The sequence below is a fragment of the Rattus rattus genome, chromosome 10 (assembly GCF_011064425.1).
Source record: "Rattus rattus isolate New Zealand chromosome 10, Rrattus_CSIRO_v1, whole genome shotgun sequence".
NCBI lineage: Eukaryota > Metazoa > Chordata > Mammalia > Rodentia > Muridae > Rattus > Rattus rattus.
Genome location: NC_046163.1, coordinates 69,040,915 through 69,065,960, shown reverse-complemented (window position 1 = coordinate 69,065,960; position 25,046 = coordinate 69,040,915). Strand labels below are relative to the sequence as shown.

The 25,046-nt window shown below is 51.4% G+C and overlaps 1 protein-coding gene across 1 annotated transcript in view; it reads left to right on the top strand.

Moving 5' to 3' along the window:
* Positions 1-25,046, top strand: part of Vash2 (vasohibin 2) — a 31,884-nt gene that overhangs the window by 4,384 nt on the left and 2,454 nt on the right. The window contains exons 3-7 of the mRNA XM_032914656.1: positions 4,062-4,150; positions 7,721-7,777; positions 8,411-8,485; positions 14,282-14,663; positions 18,153-18,268. Of these exons, the coding sequence (XP_032770547.1) occupies positions 4,062-4,150; positions 7,721-7,777; positions 8,411-8,485; positions 14,282-14,663; positions 18,153-18,268 (719 nt within the window). The remainder of the gene's footprint in view (positions 1-4,061; positions 4,151-7,720; positions 7,778-8,410; positions 8,486-14,281; positions 14,664-18,152; positions 18,269-25,046) is intronic.

The following is a 25,046-nucleotide window of genomic DNA, read 5'->3' as shown; positions in this document are numbered from 1 at the left end:
CATCAGAGGGCTGAGAGCTGCCTTTGGAAGTGTGAGCAGAGATCTGAGGCTCTCCGCAGGCTCTGCCCCTGCACCCTCAGGATGCTCCCCCAACACCCCCTTCCATGTGTCCTGGATTCAAAACTCTCCCTTTTGTCTGTCTGAATCCTCCCAAATTGTGACTCTGGGGGCCTCCCTCCCAGATCACAGGCTGGGCCCTTTGATGCAGGAGCCTGGGGCGACCCTGGATTGAGGCTGCTTTGTGTAGCTTCTCCCAGGTTTTGTTCTTTTTCCTGCTGCCTGTGCAGTGAAAGAAGTGCTTTGGTTTCTCCTGCCCCTGTTGAAGGTTGCCCCTGCTGGTGCCTCCTGCTGCCCCCCTGCTCCGGGCCTGGCTTCCCTTCCTTCCTTTTACATGGCATGCCAGTTACAGGTCTGCGCTCACCTGCGGGCCTCCATCTTGCCTTCTGTCAGCTCTCCTCTTTGGCAAGAAGAAAGTGGAGAGACCGCCTGCCAGACTCTGCAGTCTCATTATTCCTCCCTGCCCACCGTATCCCCTCTTCTTCCAAATCCTTTAAACTTCCCTGGCTTTCCTGGCCAGCACGGGGGATCTGCCTTTCAGAGTACGCTGACCAACAGGAAGAATGGGGGATGACATTTTACAGAGCCTTACTTTGTAGCTGTTCATGAACCTAGCCTTTCCCAGAGAGTTGTTTGCATCTTTTCTTTAGTAAAACACTTCGTGACCATGTTTGTTTATAATGGTAAAATACAGGTAAAATTACATGATCTACCTTTCAACCATTTTGAGCGTATGGTGGTTGACGTTTGGATCCTGAATGTCCCCAAAGGTGCACCTGTTGAAGGCTTAGCCCCCAGCCTATGACGCTCTTAGGAGGAGGAGCCTAGCAGGAAGGACTTCGGTCACTGATTAGTGTGCCCTAGAATCAGAACACTGGCTTCCCTTCTCCCCCCTTTCTTGGGTTCCATGAGGTGAACAGATCTCTTCCTCATGCTTCCTCCATGAGTTCCAAAACTGAGACAAAGCCACCCTTGTTCTTTATAAGCTGGTCATCTCAGGTGCTTTGTCAGTTAGAGAAAGTTCTAGACACGCGTGTGAGGTCAGACAGGTGTTGGTCACCTTTCACTATGTGGGTTCGGGGCTTGAACTCAGGTCATCAGCCTTGTGGCGAAGGCCTCCTGCGGAGCTGTCCCCCCCACCCCAGCCTAGGATTGACTGTTTGGCGGCTGGTTTACTTCAGGATTCACCCCATGTCACTGTGTCCCCAATACGTGCCTGCTTTTGAAAATGGACGAGCCGTTGTCTGTGTTGGGATGGAGTTTTATTTGTTCTGTCTGCTCAGAGGCACTGGGCTGACCCTGCTTTTTCACGGATGCCTAATGAGCTTCCTTATCACTGTCCGTGAGTCTCCGTGAACTAAGGACGCTGACTCTCCCCTCAGCAGCATGTACTGAGCTTGGCAATGGAGTGGAGGGTTTGATCGCCTATTGGTAGGAAGACGTCCTCAAGAGGCGAAACCTCAGGGTTGTGCGCCTAGGAACTGGGGCCCCTGCTGATTCTGAACCTCTCTCATCCAGCTCCTGGGAGCACATTAGTGATGTGCTTACCTGTGCCCTAAGTGGAGCGCCTGCCCTGCTATCTTCTTATACAGCAGACTAAGCAGTCCTCACTGCAGCTCCAAGGGCAGAAAGGGCAGTGTTGCTATTTATCTGAATGCAAGGGAAGGCGCTGAGGTCCTGTCATGGCCATAACTGGTAAGAGACAGAGCAGGGATTTGAACCATTGTCTGTCTCATTATAATACCTCGGGTGTTATGTGTGGGGTGGGGTGGGGGCTGTGGCTTACATCCAGATCCAGCAGGAACATTGGCTGACTAAGGTGCTGTTCAAAGTTGCCCAGGGCTGAGCCCCAGCTTGCCTGACATCAGGGTGAATTGCAGCTGACGACATCTTGCAGTGAGCCACCTTGGCTCTCCCCACCACAGCCCTGCTGCAGCCCACATGGGGAACGCTTACATTTGTCCCCCTGCTTAGGAGCAAGTGTGACCACAGGCAGCTGAGGTAACTGTGCAGCTGTTTTTCTAAATCCCTTGGGCGCCATTGGTTGCTATTCTGGGGCCCAGCTGCCTTCTGAGTCCTGCTTCACACCCTGCTCTGTGGAATTCCCGGGATGAAGGGGGCTGGAAATAACTCGGTGGTCAGCTCAGCTCCCAAAGTGGACTCTGAGCCAAGTCACTGGCTACGTGTGCAGGGACTCGCTCTCACGTCTCTCCACCTTTCTCTGATGGGATTTCCCTCGCCCTTCTTCTTCTGCTCGCGTGCTTCCTGCTCTGTACCTGACCTAGAGCTTACCACGTGGAGATGCTGAGGAAGGGTCGGTCTGTTCCTCAGCCTACTTTCTCTTCTCACCTCTCACTAAACCTCTGCTTGGTTCTTATGTAGGTTTGGTAGACATGTGGGGGTTACTGCACAAAAACAAGGACGTCTTCACAATTGCTAGTGTTTGTCAGGCAGAGAATTCAATGTGTGAGTTTGTGTGCGAAACTGTTTATGTGGGTGTGCACCCCCCCCCGTGTGTGTGTGTGTGTGTGTGTGTGTGTGTGTGTGTGTGTGTGTGTAAGAGAGAGAGGAATTAAGTCATAGGAACATATGTTCATGTTGGAGCCTTTTCCCCTCCAAAGTGACTCTCCCAGACAGGGAGTTTGAGTTGAGGTGTCAGAGAGAAAATGTAGCTTGCAGAACAGTCGGGCCCGTGTGTGTAATCACATAGCCACGTTCCTGCTCTCACACACAGCGTCTTGGTTTGGATGTGCCAAGTGTGACTGCTTCCCTTCCAGCTGAAGGGACAGTTTCTATGAATTCAGAATGCCTCAAGTCAAGGCTGAGTAGAGGCACCGAGGAAACCATCGGCAGAGAACGTTTGCGGTAAATGCAGCCGAAGTCACACAAATGGCAAAGAGCCTGCTACCCTGTGCTCAGAGCACCATGTCCTTCTGTCACTGCATGGTGGAGCCTGTGCCTGGACAGCCAGGGACCCTTTAGGTGGTGTCTGGCTCTGCTGTCCCCAGGTCTGCTTACTAGCCACTTCCCCTTCCCTCTGCAAAGCTGGCCCTGCTTTCTCCAAGGATGAGACTGACCTTGCTTTTCACTCTTTCTGCTTCTTATGAAGAAGCTAATGCCTAGAAGAGCCTCCTCTCTCAGACCTGCATTCAGAGGGAACAAGTTTCTTGTCACAATGACGTGGCCACCACAACATGGAGAGGATGAGGAGTCAGTGGGGGATAAACAAACCCTAATGTGTTCCCGGCTGACTGGCGTCCTCGTGTCTCGGGAGTGGTTTGCCATGGTCCCAGTCAGCGGAATGCTGACTGTAGGCACTTGGGAGAGCTTTCGTGAGGATGGGATAAGAAAGCTCATGAGGCAGGGGCATAGCACTTACCTGGGAAGAGTGGAGGCAAGAGGAGGGCCTTACTTAAGTTTGAACTTGGGGAAAGGGACTAAGGGAAGAGCAGTAGGTACGTGAGGAGTGTAGTATTGAGAAAAGATACCCGTGGCTGGTGTGACATTCTGCCGTTCGCCTCATGGCCTGTGTTGCCAATGTTCAAGAGGGGAGCATGTATAAAAGGATCTCTATTTATTAGCCATGCTGCAGAATGGGTCATAAGATAAAAAAGTTAAGAATCAATAAAGCATCTTGGGGTTCATTCTGGGCCAGTCTCAGTGGGAGACTCCAGAGGCCATGGTCCCTGGCCTCAACTAGGAAGTCACACTCCCACAGAGAAGGCCAACTGTGTTACAATGAATGTCAGAAGGCCAGTGAGAACCATAGCTCAGAGCGGAGTATATCTTGAGGGAGCTTAGAGGGTCCTTCAATGGTGGACCAACTATCTTGGGGGGAGGTGGTGTGGGGGAGGTGCCATCTCAACAGGTGACTATGTCTTATGTCCAGTGTGTGTCTGCTCCGGGAAGTGCCTGCCACTTGGTTTCAGCCCCATGCCTGCTCCAGGAGCTGTACCAGAGCAACCCCTCGATAACACGAGTCCCCTCTCTGTGTCTCTCCGTAGCCTTCAATTCCCCAGGTCCCAAACTACAGGTTGTCCATGACGATCCCAGACTGGCTCCAGGCCATCCAGAATTATATGAAGACACTACAGTATCCTTCCAGCCAGGGGCTGAGCACCCCAGACAAGGGATGGGCGTGGTGACTGTACGCTTGGCGGTGTGTCTGTTGCCTTTGGTTGTCCAAAGCTCTCTAAGGCTGGTGGGCACCCTTGGGTAAGATCTCATAGCCCGTGATAGCAGAGGTCGCCATGAAGCGACCAGAACGGCTGGCCAGGGCTTGTCCCTCAGAGGTGAAGTTGGTCTACCTTCAGGCTGTGACCTCTCTCCTTCTTCCCTGCCCCTGCCTCCCCTACATCCCTTCTTTCCATCCTTCCGTTTTCTCTACTTTTCGCCTTTGTCCATTTTTCCTTTTCTCCATGACTAGCATCTCCTTCTCCTCTCCCAACCTTCACCCTTTTCTGTCTCTCACTTGTTTTAACTCATTCCTGATCTCCCATGATCCCAGCAAGCTAGGTAGGTTACTTCGTCCCAGTTGTATATGCAGGGTTTGGGGGTCTCTGCAGTGGCACCCCTGCCTCGGTATTGAGGAGCCTGAGGGTTCAGTCAGACTTGCTTTTTTTGGTTGCCTCTGTGCCCCCGAGTTGTTTACAGTCAGGGCTGGTTAGTTCCGGTCTGCAGGTCCCTCAGAAGAAGCCCCGTGGGGACAAAGGGGCCACATGCACGAGGCTTCTGGTGTTTACTAGCACAGGAGCGAGATGTGGCCCTCTCCAGTGCGCTTCTCAGGAGGCTGTGCTTGGTTGACTGTGTGGAGAGTCCCAGGCTTATCGGCTTTCCTCCTTTTTGTTTCTCCCGACCTTGAGGATGAGAGAACTTATGGAAGCATGGAGCCTGAGTTCCCCCCATTCTCTGCCCAGCACCCTGGAGAACAGCACCTGCTCTACTCACTAAGATCGATTACTTATTAGCCTGTCAGTTTCTGCCTCATACGTGACATCCTCTCCTCGGAGTCTGCTGCCTCCGTAGGAGATGGTAGCTCCCTCCAGAGGGAGGCTGGCAGCCCACGGTGCCACCAGAGTTATTGCTTCTTTTCCCGGAACCGAGACTCCACGTGGATTCCTGCTGCTGGTTGAGGGACACAAACACCTTCCCAATCAGACCCAGGCCCCAAGAGCTGAGGAGCTTTCAGTTGTCCCCAAACATTCCAGGTGCCCTAAAGTTAGAACGGCTCTCACTTCTATCTAGGACGAGGCCTTTCCGAGGAGAATGAGCTGGCACGGGCTTCATCAGTAGGGACAAATTTGCATGTGTTTTGCATATCGTTTTCTCAACACGGATATAAAACCTGCCACACAAACTCAGCTCAGTCTCGTGACTCTTGAAGGGTGCCCGCCCTCTTCACTTTTTCTCTGAGGCACTAACGAAGGCCGTTAGCCTAGATTACTGGCTGCAGTGTAGGCGGTGGAAGGCACAAGAGGACGGGACCGGGTCCTTAGGTCTTGGGATCCATCATCAAAGGAGGCAGAGTAGAACTCTCCCTTCAGACCTGGTGTCTGGGTGTCTTGTCCCCGGGGCCATTCCTGGCTACACCTGCGTTTGACTGTAGGTGGAGCCTCTTGATGGGTCTGACCTGCCTTCCCCTGGAACAGAGTTCAAGAGGCGGTGAACTGCAATGCTGGTCTTTGCGTGTGTCTGGGAAGAGAGGCCATGGCTGTGCTAGGCTTGGGGAAACCGCCCAGGAGCTCTGTGTTTCAAACAGAGAAGGCTGGAGAGAAACTTCCAGAAGCTCGGCTATTAGCCACCAGGAACTTAGAGAACATAGTTAGACAACTTTTCATTACTTAAGTATGGATTAGTCTTACTTTGTAGGAACTGAACTCAAAATGTTCTGGGAGCCCCACTGTTTGAGCAAAATCTTTGATAAAGTTAAAAAAAAAAAAGCACCACTTCACAGTAAGAGCCGTCCTTTTATTTTAATATCTTATTTTAGAAATGCCTGCACTTCTATAACCATGCATGGCTCAGGGCAGCTTCCTAGGATCACCTCTGGCCCTCTAATCCAGCTTCTGAAGTGGGGCAGAAGTCCTGTGCTGTGGCCGACGCCTAGCTCTTTTCTGTGCCCTCCCGAGGGGACCTGCGACCTCACAGCTCCCACCCTCAAAGCTGCTTGCGTCACTGGTACACAGAGGGAGTGAGTCCTTGCACCTGACTGGACGTAGCTCTCTAGGTGAACAAAATCATTTGTCATCCACAGCCTTCCAACACAGATATTTTACAAATAGGATTTTGCTTGAGGCAAAAGAATAAAACATATAAAGCAAGTTTGTTTAAGCTCAAAAACTCTTTTCAACATCGTGTCTCAGAAAGCATGACATACGTGGGTCCTTGGTGGGCCAGGCTTGCTAGCTCCTGCGGGAGGGGCAGTCGGTCAGAACAGGGCGTGGATAGTGGTGCCATCTGCCTAGCGATGTCAAGTGTGCATCTAGGCACACAATGAGTAACGTTTTAAGTTCTGCTGAAAACATCTAACTGCCATTCATCCACCCTTCCATCTTTTCCTCCACATCCTGATAGAGTGGTCAGGATACGTACGTACATACATACATACATACATACTACATATATACACACAAACACACACACAAACACATACATACACACACACACACGCACGCACACACACATACACAAACATACACACACCCCTCTACACACACACACACATACACACGCACACACACACACACACACAAACCCCACACAAATACCCCACACACATACAAACACAAACACACACATGCATACACAAACACACAAACACATGCATACACAAACACACAAATAACCCACACAAACATACACACCCCTCTACACACACACACACACACGCACACACACATGCACACAAACACATATATACACATACAAACACAAACACACAAATACCCCCACACACATACAAACACAAACACACACACACCCCTCTACACACACACACACACAAAAACACAAAAACACATACACACCCCTCACCACACACACAAACACACATACACCCCCTACACACATACAGACATCTAACCATACTTTTGTCCATCTGTCCACCCACCCATCCACCCACCTATTCACCATTCACCTTTCTCCTATCCATCCATCCATCCATCTGTCCATCCATCTCTTTCCATCTCGCCATCTGTTCTTCTGTCCGTTTACTTTTTCTTTCCTTTCTGTCCATCCTCTCCCTTGTATCCATCGAGCTGCCCCCTCATCGGTGAATTCCTTTTCTTACGCTCATTTATTAATGGCCTTGCTAACCTGGGTTTGTTGATCTTTCTTCAGGCCATTTTGGGGGGTCCAAAGATGAAAAAAGAGAGGTCCCAGCTTTCAAGAGCTTCTGGTCTAGCCTGTGACTTGAGACATGCAGTCAGATAACCAGAGCACAGCGTAGCCTGCTATCAAGTGCTACGAACGCCCAAGGTGCACCCAGGCTTCGGGTTAGAAGCTGGATCTCTAGGCTGTGCAGTGAGGAGTCGGGCTGTAGGCTCCCCACTGGCCACTGGCCAGGAAAGCAAGTACTTTCTTCTCTCATGGAGAGATGGGAATCTGTGTGGCCCTCTGCTGGGGACTCTGGAGTTTGTCTCTTTCCTTTACGTGTTTCACACAGATACAACCACACAGGGACCCAGTTCTTTGAAATCAGGAAAATGCGACCTCTGAGCGGGTAAGTGGCACGTGATCTGAGGACCACATGGCTTCTCTTTTACCACTGAGTCACCAGCACCCTCTCCCAATCTGTCCCTGTGTCCTAGGGCTCCAGGATTCTAGTCTATGGAGGGGCTCTAGGGTCTGGCTGTGGGTGGGGCTGAGACTTGTCACTCTTGGCAGCTAAATCAAGACTGACTCTCAGGCCAGGGGTGGTGACACACAGCTTCAATCCCAGAACTTGAGAGACAGGTGGATCTTTGAGTTTGAAGCCAGCCTGGTATACATTGAAAGGTCCAGGAGAGCCAGAGATTAAATAGAGAGACCCTGACTCAAAAAACAAAATGAACCAGACTGACTTTCAGGACAGCAGAGGCTTGCAAACCTGTCCCTGTAAGTCGCTGCTTTGAGGTTGGGAGATGCTCACATCACCCCCTCTGAGGTAGCTGGGGGGCGGGGGCAGACTTGAGGATTTTAGTTCTATCAGGGGCACATGTGCTCTGGGTTCTTCCTGGGAAGTGAGCTATTCCCTTTCTCTCTAGATCCCTAGTGTGGAGGTGGGCATGCAGACCGACTGGTGAACTGACAGACAGCCAAACTGACTGCATAGCTGTATAAATTCCAAGATGATCTGTTGTGCTCTGTCCCACAGGTTAATGGAGACGGCGAAAGAGATGACCCGAGAGTCCTTGCCTATCAAATGCCTGGAGGCAGTCATCCTGGGCATGTATCCTTTAAGCTTTTGTGCTGTCCCTTTGTGACCCTGTTCTGGAGCTAGTTGTGTCTTTGGTGTCCTTGGAGAAAAATGTCAGACCTCCCTCTTAATTTGACCTGGCTGGCATCGAACACAACCAAGGTTTGGCTCCTTGGACCAGCTTCATCTGTCATCTGTGGTGCTGTCAGAGACAGATGTCAGACCAGTGACTGTAAATTCAGCAGTCACAGGAGAATTCAAATTCAGAGGTACCTTGGAGAGGGCCTGCGTGGCTGTTCTCGCATTAACCTGACATTGTCATAGGAAAGACACAGGGGTCTGGCAGTGTGTCATGATGGAGCCCGGGGACACAGGGGTCTGGCAGTGTGTCACGATGGAACCCGGGGACACAGTCGTCTGGGCTCTAATGCTCGGTCATTTTCCCTGCATTCTTGGCTCTTTGCCTGGAGAGGAATTTGGTCCAGAGAAGCTGTGACAACTCTGATGGTGATGGTTACCTGAGAGTAGAGCCAGAGAGATGCTGGGTCTTCTTGTGGGAAGTTGGCTGGGGGACCACAGTCTCGGAAGCAGGACGTAGAACAAAGCGTTGGGCTAATAGCCGGCTCCAGACAAAAGCTGTTGTCGTCTTGAATGCCGTGCTAAGTGGCCTTCAGAAAGCTCTGAAGCTGAAGACCGGTGTGGTCCCATCTTGGATACTGCATGTACGGTAGCTTTCTGAAGGACAGACAGGACCTGTTGGAGGCAGCTGGGCTGGCTGTGCAGAGCTTACAGGAGGGAATGGTGACACCTGGACCATGCATGACCTTGGCAGTGGGACCAGGTTGGACGAAGTAGTTTCCAGAACTGCCAGGAGCTTGAGTGTACAGGACTTGGAAGTCAACCAGATATAGGAGTTGACAGGGAGTCAACCACAAACGGAGAAGAGCTCGAAGAATGGAGGGTGACAGGGCTTTGGGACAGACCTGCATGGGGACAAAAGCAGTGAGGGCTGAGGGGAGGGGCAGCAGGCACCCAGACTGCAGCACTGGGGATCCCTCCTGCCTTACATGGCGATGCCACAGCCCAAGGGAAGGGCCTGAGAGGAAGGCTCCAACTCTTGGGCATGAGTTCAGATGTGAACTGAGAGGATTTAAAACATGAAATCTGGTCTGCTCGAGATGGGATATTTGGAGTGGGGTTCTTGAGGGGGGCAGATTGATGCTAGAAACACAAATTGGGTGATATGAATGTTGGGGAGACAAGTTAGGAGGAGGAGGAGGAGAAAATGATCAAGGATGAGCTCCTAAATTCCTTTGGCTAGATGGACACAAAGAACCCATGGAAGAGACTTCTTTGTTTTCTGTTGCTGTGAGGGACACCATGACCAAAGCAGGGCTTCGTTTTGCTGGTGCTTCCGTGTCAGAAGCTATCACTGAAAGAAGTCAGGGAGAAACCATGGGGAATGCTACTTACTGCTTGTCCGACCTGGTTGGTTCTCAGCAAGCTAGCTTATATAGCCCAGACCTGCCTGCCCCGGGGATGGTGCAGCCTGTAACTGCCTGGGGTCTCCGCATCAATCATCCATTAAAACAGTTCCTCAGGGACACGCCACAGGCCAGTGTGATGGAAGCAGCTCTTCAGTCGAGGTCCCCTCGTTCTAGGTGGCTCCAGTTTGTGTCAGGTTGACATTAAAAAAACAAGCAGGACAGAGACTTAAGGAAACTCGAGTACATTGAGACCTAGGAGGGAGACAGGGGTTATTGGAAGAGCAGCTTCAGAATTAGATGGGATGGGGGATGGTCTAGTCTGTCTGTTGAGACTCTTGGGCATGTGTGGAGTGTGTATGTGTGTGCTCTTGAGTGCAGATGCACAATAGAGTGTGCACGTATGGATACAGACTTAGCAGCCTAACATGGGATGCCTTTTCTCACCCTCTACCTTTGCGTGTGTGTGTGTGCACGTGTGCGCATGTGTATGTAAGTGTACACATGTATATGTGTGCACACATACCGCAGCGTGAGGGTGGCAGTCAGAGGACAGTGTCTCTTTGTTGTCCCCCAGGCTTCCGGGGATTTTCCTATCTGCCTCCCCACCTCACAGCATTGAAGGGGCAACAGATGGGATCTGCCCCCTGGCTTTGTGTAGGCTCTTGGTATTGAACCCGGGTTCTTTGCATGTGCAGTAAGAACTTTAACCTACTAAACTACCCCCCAACCAACTACCTGACTTTTTGAGACAGGGCTTCCCACTGAACCCCGAGTGCCCTAGTTTGGCTAGACTGGCTGTCTGGGCAAGCCCCTGGACCCATAGAGATCCCCCTGCCTCTGCCTCCTGAGAGCTAGGATTAAAGGTGTGTGTCACCACCACCTGGCTACACAGCAAGTTCTTTAACAACTGAACCATCTCCTCAACCCCTCTTGTATCTTTTTGGGATTTTTTGTTTGTTTGTTTTGCTCTTCGAGGTTCTAGGGACTAAATTCAGTGCCTTGGTTGTGCACTTGGCCCCAGCTACACCCCTGGCCCCAGACTTTCATAGCGTCTTATGCTTACCTATGTATATACTTTGCGTATATATCGGTGGGTATTAAAGCCAGGGCTACCCACCTGCTCCTGGACCTGCCACAGGACAGGGAGCTTTTGTGATTCTCCATTCCTTGCAGAGCACTTGGGGGTCTGACCTGAAGTATGACTGTCCATCCGTACCTTAGCATCTGGAAAATGGCAACTTGAGTCTTTCTGAAGCCTCTCCCAGATCTTCTCCTTGCTCCTCATCAAAAGGGGAAATACGTGTTAGGGAGTCTAGCAGGAGGGCATGCTGCTGGGGGCTGAGGTAGCTCAGGGCTCCACCTTTGAGTAGCCACAGCTGTAGGCAGAGCCTCCTCCTGGGAACCATTGGCTAGGGAGCTGCTGGCTAGCGGCCAGTGGAAGACACGAGGCCAGGCCTATCTCTGGGCAGACAAGCTCTGCTTAGCCGCTTTGGCCACCTGCTGAGTGTGCAGGGTATGTGGGCCTGAGGTGAGTGGGCCCCAGCTATGTAGGTCCAGGGTGTGTGGGTCTGGAGTATGTGGGTCTGGGGTATGTGGGACTGGGGTATGTGGGTCTGGGGTATGTGGGACTGGTGTACGTGGGTCCAGGGTGTGTGGGCCACCTTGTTCTTTGCACACTGTCACACATCTGATCATCATGTCCCTGGAATTATCTAGAACACTGGGGCTTGTAGATAACAGATCTAGGAACCCGCTGGGCCAGGGCTCTTGATTTTACTTTGTTCTTACCTATGTGACATTTCAGAGAAGAACAAGGCAGGTGACGAGCATGGGAACTTCTGCCTGTCATGTTCAACTCAGGGAAAATGGACTCTGGGCACAGACATCCGTCCACATTTACAGCGTCTCTGGGTTTGCTCTGTCAGCGTTCCGGTGTCCTGCTTTCCCCCTGGGAAGAGTGATTCAGGTCACAGTTGGTGTCTCCCAGAGTTTCCCGCTGTCCTGGGATATAAGGTTTCCTCGACAGCTGGGAAGCTGGTAGGCTTGGCTGACTTCTAGTCACCTGTTCTTCTCTATCTAATGAAGCCAGGGACAACTTTAGGTATGGTTTCATAGGCACCATCCATCTTTTTATCTGTCTGTTTGTCTGTCTGTATCCGTCCATCCATCCATCCATCCCAGCCTGGGTTTTCAAACCTGGGTTCTGGGTATTGAATGAGGTAAAGTGCTTTCTCCCCAGCCTGTGCCTTACACGTTTTCACTTCATCCTCAAGTTCAGGATCCCTTCCTGGACAGCCACTTTGCACACTGCTAACTAATGGGCGTGCGCACCCTCCCATGCACGTCAGACACGGGAATCAGAAAATTCTCTGAATTATGGCAGGTATTTGGGAGGAACAGCTGCTGTGGCCAGCCAGGTCCCAGGTGCATGAGAAGAAACACATTTGGTATTAGAAGTGAAGCTAAAAGCTACCATTACCACAAGCAAGTGGGCTGGGTTGCTCTGTTTGTGACATGTATTAAAGAGTATCATGATTACTTTGTTCCGTTTTTGAGACAGTCCTAAGTATTCTAGGCTGGCCTCGAACTTCCTCCAGCCATCTAGGACAACAGGCCTGTGCCAGTGTGCTTGGGTAGCATCTTGTCCTTTTTGGCTGAGGATTGAACCCACGACCTCGTGCTTGCAAGACAAGAGCTTTTCCACTCCGCTGCAGCCCCTATCACTGTACGACATAGTTTCCCAGTCCATGTGAAAGTCATCTGAAGGTCCCTTGTCTTCCTTACTCTCTGTTGCTGTGGTAAGATACTCTGACCAAGGCAACTTACCGGAGAGAGAGAATTTGGGGTCTCACAGTTCCAGAGGGTGAGCCCATAACCACCATGGCTGGGAGCATGACAACGGAAGGCGTGGCCCTGGAGCAGTAGCTGAGAGCTTATGTCTTGAGACACAACCCAAAAGGCAGGGAGAGAGCTAACTGGGGATATATGTGGCCTTGCCTCAGTGATCCCAGCACTGGCTGGAGAGGTAGAGACAGGAAGACCCTTGGGTATCACTGGCTAACCAGCTTCTCTTAATGATCGAGTTCTAGGACAAGAGACCCTGATGTGAAAAGTAAGCACAGCAGAGGAACATGGAGGTGGATGTCTGACCTCCACACTCATGTACACCGCACCACACCATGCACACACATACACGTGCACACTCATGTACACACAACACACCGTGCATGCATGCACATACGTACATGCACACGCATACACACAAAGTCATGTAAATACATCATGCCATGTACACATGCATATACACACATACTCATACACACAACATACCATGCACACACATGCATACACACACATACACACAGCATATCATGCACACACATGCATATACACACACATACACTCATACACACAGCATACCATGCACACACATGCATATATACATACACACACATACTCATACATACAGCATACCATGCACACACATGCATATATACATACACACACATATACATACAGCATACCATACACACACATGCACACACACATACACACACAGCATACCATGCACACACATGCATATATACATACACACACATACTCATACATACAGCATACCATGCACACACATGCATACACACACACTCATACACACAGCATACCATGCACACACATGCATATATACATACACACACACATACTCATACATACAGCATACCATGCGCACACATGCATATACATGCACGCACACACACACACACAAACACACACAAGTAAAAATGCCTTAAGGAGCTCCACGTGCCCTGTAGAAACCAGATAAGGCAAAGGTGCCTGGTTATTGCTTTGTTTGGCATTTAACTTTTGAAGACGGCAGATTTTCTCTTCACTATTCACTTGGTTTTGGTAATGGGTCAGAGACTTGATACTCAAAGGCACCCAGCAAATTCCTTGTAGAGGATTCATCTGGGAAGGTTAGATACCATGCTGCTGGAGACAGGGGGATGGACTCACTGGCCCAGCAGCAGTGTCATATTCTAGAATTTTTTGACTTTGTTGTTGGTGGTGTTTTTTGGTTTGGAGTGTGTGTATGTTTGTGTGTGTGTATGTGTGTATGTTTGTGTGTGTGTGTGTTTGTGTGTGTGTGTGTGTATGTGTGCGCATGCATGTGTGCGCGTGTGAGACAAGGTTTCTCTGTGTAGCCCTGGCTGCCCTGGAACTCTGTAAACCAGGCTGGCCTTGAACTCACAGTGGTCCCTCTGCCTCCCAAGTGCTGAGATTAAATGCGTGTGCCACCGTGCCTGTCACTCTCTGAATCTCTCTTCCTTGACTCTGCTCCACTCAGATATTTAACCAATGGGCAGCCTTCCATTGAGCGGTTCCCTATCAGCTTTAAAACCTACTTCTCAGGAAGCTACTTTCACCATGTCGTGCTGGGGATTTACTGCAATGGTTACTACGGTTCACTGGGCATGAGCCGAAGGGCGGAGCTGATGGACAAGCCGCTGACCTTTAGGACTCTGAGTGACCTTGTCTTTGACTTTGAAGACTCCTATAAGAAATACCTTCACACGGTCAAGAAGGTCAAGATTGGGCTGTACGTCCCCCATGAGCCTCACAGCTTCCAGCCCATCGAGTGGAAGCAACTTGTCCTCAATGTCTCAAAGATGCTGAGGGCTGACATCAGGAAGGAGCTGGAGAAGTACGCCAGGGACATGCGGATGAAGGTGAGTTTGGGACAAGCACATGGTGTGTGGGAGCCTCTTCTCATCTGTACTGGTTACTTTACACACGGGACACAATCCCTGACCTGACCCTCCAGAAGGGAGGGACGGAGGATATTCTGGCCCTGACCATCCAGAAGGGAGGGACAGAAGGGAGGGACGGAGGATATTCTGACCCTGACCCTCCAGAAGGGAGGGACGGAGGATATTCTGACCCTGACCCTCCAGAAGGGAGGGACGGAGGATATTCTGACCCTGACCCTCCAGAAGGGAGGGACGGAGGATATTCTGACCCTGACCCTCCAGAAGGGAGGGACGGAGGATATTCTGACCCTGACCCTCCAGAAGGGACGGACGGAGGATATTCTGACCCTGACCCTCCAGAAGGGACGGACGGAGGATATTCTGACCCTGACCCTCCAGAAGGGAGGGAGGGAGGATATTCTGACCCTGACCCTCCAGAAGGGAGGGGACGGAGGATATTCTGACCTGACCCTCCAGAAGGGAGGGACGGAGGATATTCTGACCCTGACCCTCCAGAAGGGAGGGACGGAGGATATTCTGACCCTGACCCTCCAGAAGGGAGGGACGGAGGATATTCTGACCCTGACCCTCCAGAAGGGAGGGACGGAGGATATTCTGACCCTGACCCTCCAGAAGGGAGGGATGGAGGATATTCTGACCCTGACCCTCCAGAAGGGAGGGACGGAGGATATTCTGACCTGACCCTCCAGAAGGGAGGGACGGAGGATATTCTGACCCTGACCCTCCAGAAGGGAGGGACGGAGGATATTCTGACCCTGACCCTCCAGAAGGGAGGGACGGAGGATATTCTGACCCTGACCCTCCAGAAGGGAGGGACGGAGGATATTCTGACCCTGACCCTCCAGAAGGGAGGGACGGAGGATATTCTGGCCCTGACCCTCCAGAAGGGAGGGACGGAGGATATTCTGACCCTGACCCTCCAGAAGGGAGGGACGGAGGATATTCTGACCCTGACCCCAGAAGGGACGGACGGAGGATATTCTGACCCTGACCCTCCAGAAGGGAGGGACGGAGGATATTCTGACCCTGACCATCCAGAAGGGACGGACGGAGGATATTCTGACCCTGACCATCCAGAAGGGAGGGACGGAGGATATTCTGACCCTGACCATCCAGAAGGGAGGGACGGAGGATATTCTGGCCCTGACCATCCAGAAGGGAGGGACGGAGGATATTCTGACCCTGACCATCCAGAAGGGACGGACGGAGGATATTCTGACCCTGACCCTCCAGAAGGGAGGGACGGAGGATATTCTGACCCTGACCCTCCAGAAGGGACGGACGGAGGATATTCTGACCCTGACCATCCAGAAGGGACGGACGGAGGATATTCTGACCCTGACCATCCAGAAGGGAGGGACGGAGGATATTCTGGCCCTGACCATCCAGAAGGGAGGGACGGAGGATATTCTGACCCTGACCCTCCAGAAGGGAGGGACGGAGGATATTCTGACCCTGACCATCCAGAAGGGAGGGACGGAGGATATTCTGACCCTGACCCTCCAGAAGGGAGGGACGGAGGATATTCTGACCCTGACCCTCCAGAAGGGAGGGACGGAGGATATTCTGACCCTGACCATCCAGAAGGGAGGGACGGAGGATATTCTGACCCTGACCCTCCAGAAGGGACGGACGGAGGATATTCTGACCCTGACCCTCCAGAAGGGAGGGACGGAGGATATTCTGACCCTGACCCTCCAGAAGGGAGGGACGGAGGATATTCTGACCCTGACCCTCCAGAAGGGAGGGACGGAGGATATTCTGACCCTGACCCTCCAGAAGGGAGGGACGGAGGATATTCTGACCCTGACCCTCCAGAAGGGAGGGACGGAGGATATTCTGACCCTGACCCTCCAGAAGGGAGGGACGGAGGATATTCTGACCCTGACCATCCAGAAGGGAGGGACGGAGGATATTCTGACCCTGACCCTCCAGAAGGGAGGGACGGAGGATATTCTGACCCTGACCATCCAGAAGGGACGGACGGAGGATATTCTGACCCTGACCATCCAGAAGGGACGGACGGAGGATATTCTGGCCCTGACCCTCCAGAAGGGAGGGACGGAGGATATTCTGGTTCACAGTTGAAGGGTGCTCTCCATCATGGGAAGGAACAGTGGTAGGAACCTGAGGCAACTGTGTCCACTGCTGGGCTGGATTCACTTTCTCTCTTTTATTCAGATTGGCTTCAGCCCATAGGATGGTGCTGCCCACATTAGTGTGTGGTTCCCAACTCAGTTCACCCAGCCAAAAAAACTTCCTCACAGACACCCTCAAAGAGCTGTCTCCCTTTGAGGCCCTCCATCTCATCAAACCGAGAGTCCAGATTTAACAGTCACATGGTCTGTGCCTCTTTCTAGATGGCATGGCATGTTTCTCGGTTAGTGGCCACGATAGGAACCAAACCTCTTCATCCTCATTTGACCGGATGGTTCGTCTCTGCATGCGGTCTGGCCTGCCCTCTTTGCCGGTGGACTTTTACACCATCAGTTTCAGCCAACTGTGGATCAAGGACAATAGGAAAAAAAAAAAAGCCTTGCAGCTGTGTAAAGATTGTTCCTATTAGTCCCTAAGTAGCATCTAGTTGAACAGCTGTCATGCCTTAGGCATTGCAGGCCGTCCGAGTTGTGGTTCCGTCTAGAGGAGGGTGTGCACACATTGTGTGCAAGCAGAAGGAACTTGAATGCCCATGGATTTTGGTGTCCCTTTGGGATCCTGGAACTGATTCCCACGAGGACCCGAGGGGCAAATGGTGCTTCACAAACCACAGCTGAAACCATCTTAAATATTGCAAAGAAAGCAGCGTCTCCTCAATTCCTTCCATCAACTAAGATCCAAAACTGAGAGACCAGGAAGTTACATCTCAGGATGAGACAGTCACACTGCATCTCCTACAGATCTAAGCTGCAAGGCCTTTGGCATCTGGTGTCACAACAGATAGGAGGGACATTTGCTGTGCAGACCTTGGCTAGATGGTCTCATTATCCACTCTTCCCTCTGTCAGCTCACCTCTGTGGTGGCAGCACACCTACTTGTCCCTGTCCCTCCAGGGCCTGTGGAGACACTGAGACAGTGACTATTCAGGATTCAGGCTTGCTTATCTTCACCCTTCAGGGCCTGGGGTGCTGATCTGAAGCCCACTCTGACTAACTGTGGGAGGAAGGGTCAGCTGGAGAACTGTAGAGGAGATCTGCCCCCCAACCCCAGGGCGAGAAACATGCCAGCTCCAGGAGGCTGAGGGGCTGGGCTTGGCTCCTCTCCCTCCACAGAAAAGGGGATGATGTGCTGCTACACCTCCCCCTCCAGGAAGTGAGACCCTTTTCTTTTCCCAGTGCAGTAGGAGAGGAACGTGTGTCTCGGACGCTGTGGTTGGGGCACTGTGCTGTGGGAAGGTGAGAGAGGGTGTCCTTAGGATCCAGTGTGGCTAATTCCTCCTGTCCCCTTCAGATCTTGAAACCTGCAAGTGGCCACTCTCCAACCCAAGTGAGAATCCGGGGAAAGTCCCTGTCTCCACGGAGGAGACAAGCAAGCCCTCCAAGGAGGCTCGGCAGGCGAGACAAATCGTGAGTGCCATTTTCTCTTTCCTAGCACACACATTTGCAGGGGTGTCCTGACCCATGGGGATAAAGCTGAGTCCTCTCTGAGGGGACTCCCCCATTCACAGGTCATGCATGGAAACAGTGCTATGGTGCGGGCCACCTCAGGCAGTGCTCTGCCGAGGACGAGTTGAACATACAAATGGAGGGAGAAGCCAGGGAAGACCTAAGAATGGAAGAACACTGGAAATGGAATTAGGAACCTTGGGTCTGGAATCAGCTAGTCTTAGAAGCTACCATGGCATTTTTGTAACACTCTTGGGCCTAAGTTTAAATTTGTCAATTTCAGGGACCGGCTTACCTTTGTGCCCAGCAGGATATGGCTGCCGTCAGCCAGTAGTGGTCCAGGGATGCATCCTCATCCTTGGCTAACTACCATAGTCTGGAGATGCTGCCACAGCTCCTTAGGTCAAAATGACTCATATAAGATATGACAGTTGAACTGCTGAGAGTCTCCAGAGTAACCAGGGATGACTAACTAGCAAGTCCTGAGGCCATAGCCACATAAACACTAAACTGTCGGTGTTTGCAAATGACCAAAGTGTAGGTTGTCGAAGTGGCTTCTTGATTACTGGGGACTAGGGCCATACACAGAAGTCTTGATTGAGTTTCCGCTCAGCCGCTGCATGGAAGCCATGTGGTCAACCCAAGGGAGCCAGAGTTTGCATTTGTAAGAGGCTAAGAAGGATTCCTCACCTGTCACCCAATGTTGTTGAGCAGATCTAATTAGATTGAATGGTGGGTGTGGCTCCTTAATGGTAAACCATGTTCACAAAAGCATGTTCTGATCAACATGTTCTTCCCGTCGGCTATGAAGGGACAGTTCTGCTGTGTTCACTTCTGGATGAGGAGATCCGAAAACAACAAGCGTTTGTTATCTTGGTCCTGAGTCCTGTAGCTGGTCAGTAAGGAAGCCAGCATAGCTCCCTAGACTCTAGGGAGGTGACGGGAGAGGGGTGCTTCTGTTTGGGGATAACAGGATAGGACAAAGTGTTTCAAAGAAGGTTCTTGCTTATCACTCCACATCCCACCCACCCAACCCCCACCCCAGGTTTAGCATGGACAGTTAGCAGAGACTTGCTAAAATGACAGGTGTCCAGGACTTCTGTGGCAAGAAAGGCTGAGATGTGGATGCTCCAGCATATGGCCATCTTAGAGAGGCCAATGGCTTCTCACCTTCCATGTGTGGCCTTGCAGTCTTGCCCTCAATGCCTGTCTCTTGACCTTGGCGCCCATCCTCACCACATCATCTCTGACCTTGACACCTATCCTCACTGAGGCCAAGCTCTCTTGACTCAGTCATCAGTTCCAGCTATGCTGTCGTCCAGAACCGTGAATCCTTCCTGACAGGTCAATGACACAGACCCAGCAGCAGAAAGGGAGACCTGTCTTTTCGTCTATTGTCCCCTCTGTCCATGAAGGTAACAGTCATTAATTCCTTTGAGGCTCCCATGAACAGTAGGGGTTCAGCCGCCCATAGTGAGTGCTCTTCCCCAAAGAACCTAGACCAGTGCACAGGAGCTGTGATCTCTGCACAGAGTGACAGCCATTGGCAGGTCGACATTTCTGAGTCAATGTTTCTGGTTGGATTCTACTCAGTGTAGGAGGAGTGTGGGAAGTTCTTAACCAGTGAACGAATTTGAGTGACTGAGGGGACAGGGCAGAGTGGCCATCAGGATGGAGTCAGGAGTCTGATGGTGATGGTTTGATGTAGAGGCAGGGGAAGTGTGAGCTGAAACTGTGGGCTCTGAGGTGCTTCTCAGGCTCCAGGAGGAGCCTGTTCTAAAAAAATACCGATAGACCTGGGGTTTAAGTACGGCTTTAAAATGGAAGGCTCTGACCCAGAAGTGACAGTTCAAACAGTGACTCGTCGGTGAGGAAAGAAGAAGAAAGTAGTGGGTAGCTGTGGGGAGATGAGAGAAAGCAGAGATCAACTTAGGAGATGAGGGAAGGGGTGGCTAAGAGGGAGCTTCTGGCTTCCACGTTGGCTGCTGTCCATGTCAGTGGTGAGTATTAGACAGCCCCCATTGCCCTATGTTGTAATAAATATTTATTCTCAATCCGGGGTTTCTACCTCACCTTTGATCATTGAGTTCCCAGATAAAAGACACGTAACTCTTATATTTATAGTAAGCCTTCAACAGTACTAGACCCGGGCAGATGTCTACCCTCTAAACTATTATTTTTGCCTCCCTATCAGTGACCCTGAGTTACCTGTTACACATGGGCTGCTCTTAATTCCAATGGCCAGCCCACGTGGACAGTTCTTATGATCCCTTTCCTCATGGCATCTTCCTCTCTCCTTCTCCCTCCTCATGGCTCCCTTCCTCATGGTTTTCCTCCAACCCCAAGCTCAGGAACCAAACACTCCAGCTGTCTCAATTCTGCCCAGCTATAGGCTGCCGGCGTCTTTATTCATCAATCAGGGATAACTTGGGCAGGAGGGGAAAGGTTAAGTGTTACTTAGGTCTTTGTGGGGATTCTCTCATCCCTGGGGGCAACCAGGCCTTGGGGGCCAGTATTTAGTACTGTAATACACAGCAAAAGACCAAATCTCAACAGCCTTACTCTGGGGAACCCACTGACCCTTTCTGCCCACCTGGAGAGCCTGGGAGTGAGGAGAAAGAATGAGGGCTGGTAGTGGCCCCTAAGCCAGAAGGGACGGTCTCCGAGAAGAGGGGCTTCACTTTTGTCACCCTCCTGCCTTCACACCCCATGGTTCTTTTCAACCCCATGATAGGAGCTCCAGGAGGACCAAGGTGAGGACTCATGGTCCAGTGGCAAAAGTGTCAACTCAAAAACAGCATGGGTAGTTGAGGTTTGGGGGAGGAACGGAAGACACTAGGGACTCTGGGGACCCTTGGAACAGTGTGACAGGACTTGCCAGGGCTAGACCTGTGAAAGGGGGAAATGGGGGGTGGGGAACCAGGAGGACAGCACAAAGGATGAACCCTGAGCTGAGACCCAGTGGACCAGGATGTGGCTTTGGGCAAACCATTTCTTTAGGCCTTGGTTTCCTTACTTGTAAAGAGGAGTGGAATTAGAGTAGATTCCTTGAAGTAGTTTGTAGAACATCGTGTATTCCCTCTGGGCCTTTTCCTTGCAGAACTGAAGAGAACTACACCATCTTTGACAACAAGGTGGAAATAACCAGGAGCAAGAGGTGAAGGTTCAAAAAGAAAGTGGTGAATTCAGGAAGCAAGGTTTTTGGGCAGCCAGGGTCAGAGGGAGGGGATGCTACAGTGTGGGCTTAGGGGCAGGAAGGGGTTAGAGGGGCAGTAGGTAGACAAACAAGCAGAGAGGCTGGTGGTTTGTGCCTCCGGTGGCCTTGAGCCAGGGGATGGAAGCCATGCTGTTTGGAAAAGACAGTGGTGGTTGCAGACTGAGCAGGGCCCAGGCTGAGGACCTCACTGACAGGTGGATCCTGGTTTCTCAGAGGGGCCTTGCTCCAAATCAGAATGGGGGAAATCACCCTTCCCTGGGGCTTCTCAACCAGCAGCTTTGGGTCAGGAATCTGAGTTTTTATTTTTGACAAGCCCTCAGTTCTGTGGCTGGGTGGGTGGGGTCCACAACTTGAGTTCCCCAAAGTCATTCAGCAGCAGACCCACCTCTACTGGGCTTTATGAACCAAGGCAAAGAGTTTGCATTAACAACCAACGTGGCAAGATGAAAGTGTTGAAGGCCAGTCATACCCTAGACTTGTCCAGCCCTGGCAGGCCTCTGACTGAGACGGTCTCCAGGTAAGCTTGACTGGTTCCCATGATCAGGCCTCCCTGAAGTCAATCTGGGAGATGCCTATGAGTCACCCTCACAGGAGACAGAAAGAGAATTGACTTTCTTTGTCCCAGACCCTAATCTCTACTACTTTGTCATGCAGCCAAGACAATCGGCCACACCAGCACCTTCATCTGCATCCGAGGAAGACAGCTGTTAGACAGCTACAGTTGTGAGTTCAAAGTTGTGGGTGCCAGGACCCCACTTATCCCCACCCCTCCTGACACTAGAGTGTCCTGAGAGTGGAGAGGATGACCAGGAGGAGCTGGATCTCCAGGTGTTTCCCTTCCATCATCTTCCTATTGCCGCCCCCCAAGGTCTTTCCCAGCCCCTGCGGGGCAGTCATAGGCCGTTATATTGTAAAGTCTCAAAAAAGGTGGGGTGCAACTCCCAAGGCCTGCAGATTCAGGCCCATAGCCTTTCTCCTGCTGAGCAGGTTCCAGGAGCCCCTCATTAACTCTTTCCAGTGGGGAGTGTGGAGAGGGATCTACATGTAAGCCAGGTGGCCTTGGAACAGCATGGTGGTCATCAGGAGCCCTGCATTTGTGGGGACCAGAGGAGAGTACTACAGAGCTCATAGGCCACGCTTGCTCCTCTCCGCATCATGAATCCTGGCCTCTTTGCTCTCTGTGTGCATATGGAGGTTGGGAGGAGCCTCAAAAGGGTATCTATGGAGGCTTCTGTTCAAAGTGGACTGAGGTGAGCGGGGAGGGAACGGTCTCCCTGGTTCCTCTTATACCTCAGCTCCTGAGGGTCAGAACTAGGGAAGGAAGGACTGTGCTGCCATGCAGGAGAGGGAAGGACTACAGAAGACAGAAGCAAAAGAACGGCCGGAGAGCAGGGATCACAGGAGACATGGAAACTCCAAGCTGACTCGTCTCTCTATTGATGTATACATCTGCCATAACCACAGGCTAGACCAGCATCATAGGTTAGACCAGCACCCCCAGCTCCCAGACATAAGCCAACAAAAGGCTCTTCTCTCCTGCCTATAGCCTTCTTCAGGCAGGCTTTGGTTCGGCTAGTCTTGCTTTTTAAAAGGGACAGCATTGACCATGCCCCAGTGGCTTCAGACACTGGGCTTGCTGAGCTGATCTTCATCGGGAAAGTCTCTTGGATGCCACTGTCATGCTATTATCTCATCATTACCTAAGGCCAGCAAGTCTGCTGAGTGCTCAGGGAGGAAAATAACCACAGTTGGCATGAGGCTGCCAGCTGATGCCTGTACATAGTTCTAGGGGCTTACGCTGCCCTCCGCTCGCAGCTGGAGCCACTTCAGCTCTGCATTCCTCTCTGTCTTTGCACTTGCCTAAATAATCCCCTTAGGAACATGTGTGTCACTGGGTTGACACACGAGTCAGCTGAGTGGGAGGCTGAGAGTGACTTCACCAGCCTCAATGAAGATCAGGTTTCTAAAGGGAGACGGCCTTCCCCTCCCCCGGGGCCTCTTCTCTGCTCCCTCAGAGTGTTTCGGTCTTATTATCATCACTACATATATATTTGTGTAAGGACACACATACATGTGAGGGGCAGAGGACAACCTGTGGGTTCTTACCTTCCACCATGGGTCACGCTTGGTGACAAGTGCCTTTAACTACTGAGCCATAGTCCCTCCCACAAAGAACAGTCGCTTCTTTGCCTCTCAACTCGACCCACCAGGGGTTCTTAGAGGAAAGTGGGGAAGGAGATTGGGGTCTGTGTTTCAAAGCTCCTGTCAACTTAAACCAACTCCTTCCCAACTCTGGGAGTCAATTCCCTGTAATTCTTTTCTGATAGTTGTTCACAGTGGGTAGAGAAGTCAGGGGATCCTGATGTGGCAGGGCATCCATTTTTCCAGTTACTTGAGAGGTGGGAGCCACTTGTGTCCTCAAGTTCAAGACCAGTTTAGACTATATTGAGGCAATCAGTAGAGAAGAGAGAAGAGAGGCTGGAGACATGGCTCAGTTGTCGGCTTGCTACACAAGCTTGAGGTGAGTTCAGACCCTGATACTTTTAAAAGGCCAGGTATGGCAGCTCACACACTGTAAGCCCACTGTGTGGGGCAGGGGAGACAGGGTAATGTGAGGCTTTCTGGAAGCCAGCTTATCTCAGTCTGCAAACTCAAAGTCTAGTCATAGATTCCCATCTCAAGAAAATAAATTAGGTGAAGTAAGGAAGAAAACAGGTCAGCCCCTGGCCTCCACATGCAATGGACACACTTGGTCACATACCTCTACGCACATCCTCAGAGGAACATCTACAGCAAAAACAGTAAGGGAAGACCATCCCTTCACTGGGGTCGGCGTCTCCAAGGACCAGCCAGTCTAAGCCTTTTTCTCTCCCCATTTTTCATTTACCTAGCCTTCCTCTTTTTCTTTTTTCTGCCATGTTTTCTTTTCCCCCTTTCCATTTTCTTTTGGCTATTAATCGACCAAGGGAACTCAGGGGGGGGGGGTCCTGGAAGCCCCTCTTCATGGTTTGTAGGCAGTGGTCCCATTGAAAGTAGCTGATCTCGAGGGCATGACTGGACCAAGCCAGCATTACCTTGAAGGCCTCGAGCTCACTAACACCGCTGAGAGAAGTGTGCACACCTCCACTACATTCCCACAGAGTGTCACTTGGGCATCCCAGGAACCACGAGAAGACATGCAAATGTGGTGCGGACCAGTACATGCCACCATCCACAGGAGACCGGGACACACGTTCTTTAGTGGGTAGCAATTGGTAGATTTAGTGATCACCGTGAAGTTGTTTCACAGAGAATGATCATAGATCAAGATACCAGAATCTTTTAGTGGCTACTTGAGAGGCAGGGGGATTCCAAATTCAAGGGCTGCCTGGTAACTAACTGAGATTTCATCTCAAATATAAAATGAGAAGGGAGTAGGGGAGGGCGCAGTGGCACAGCCTGCCTAACACAGGAGCGTTAGGTGTTTTAGGACAGCCAAGCCCTTCTTAGAGAGACAGATTGCCAAGCTATGGAGTCAGCTGT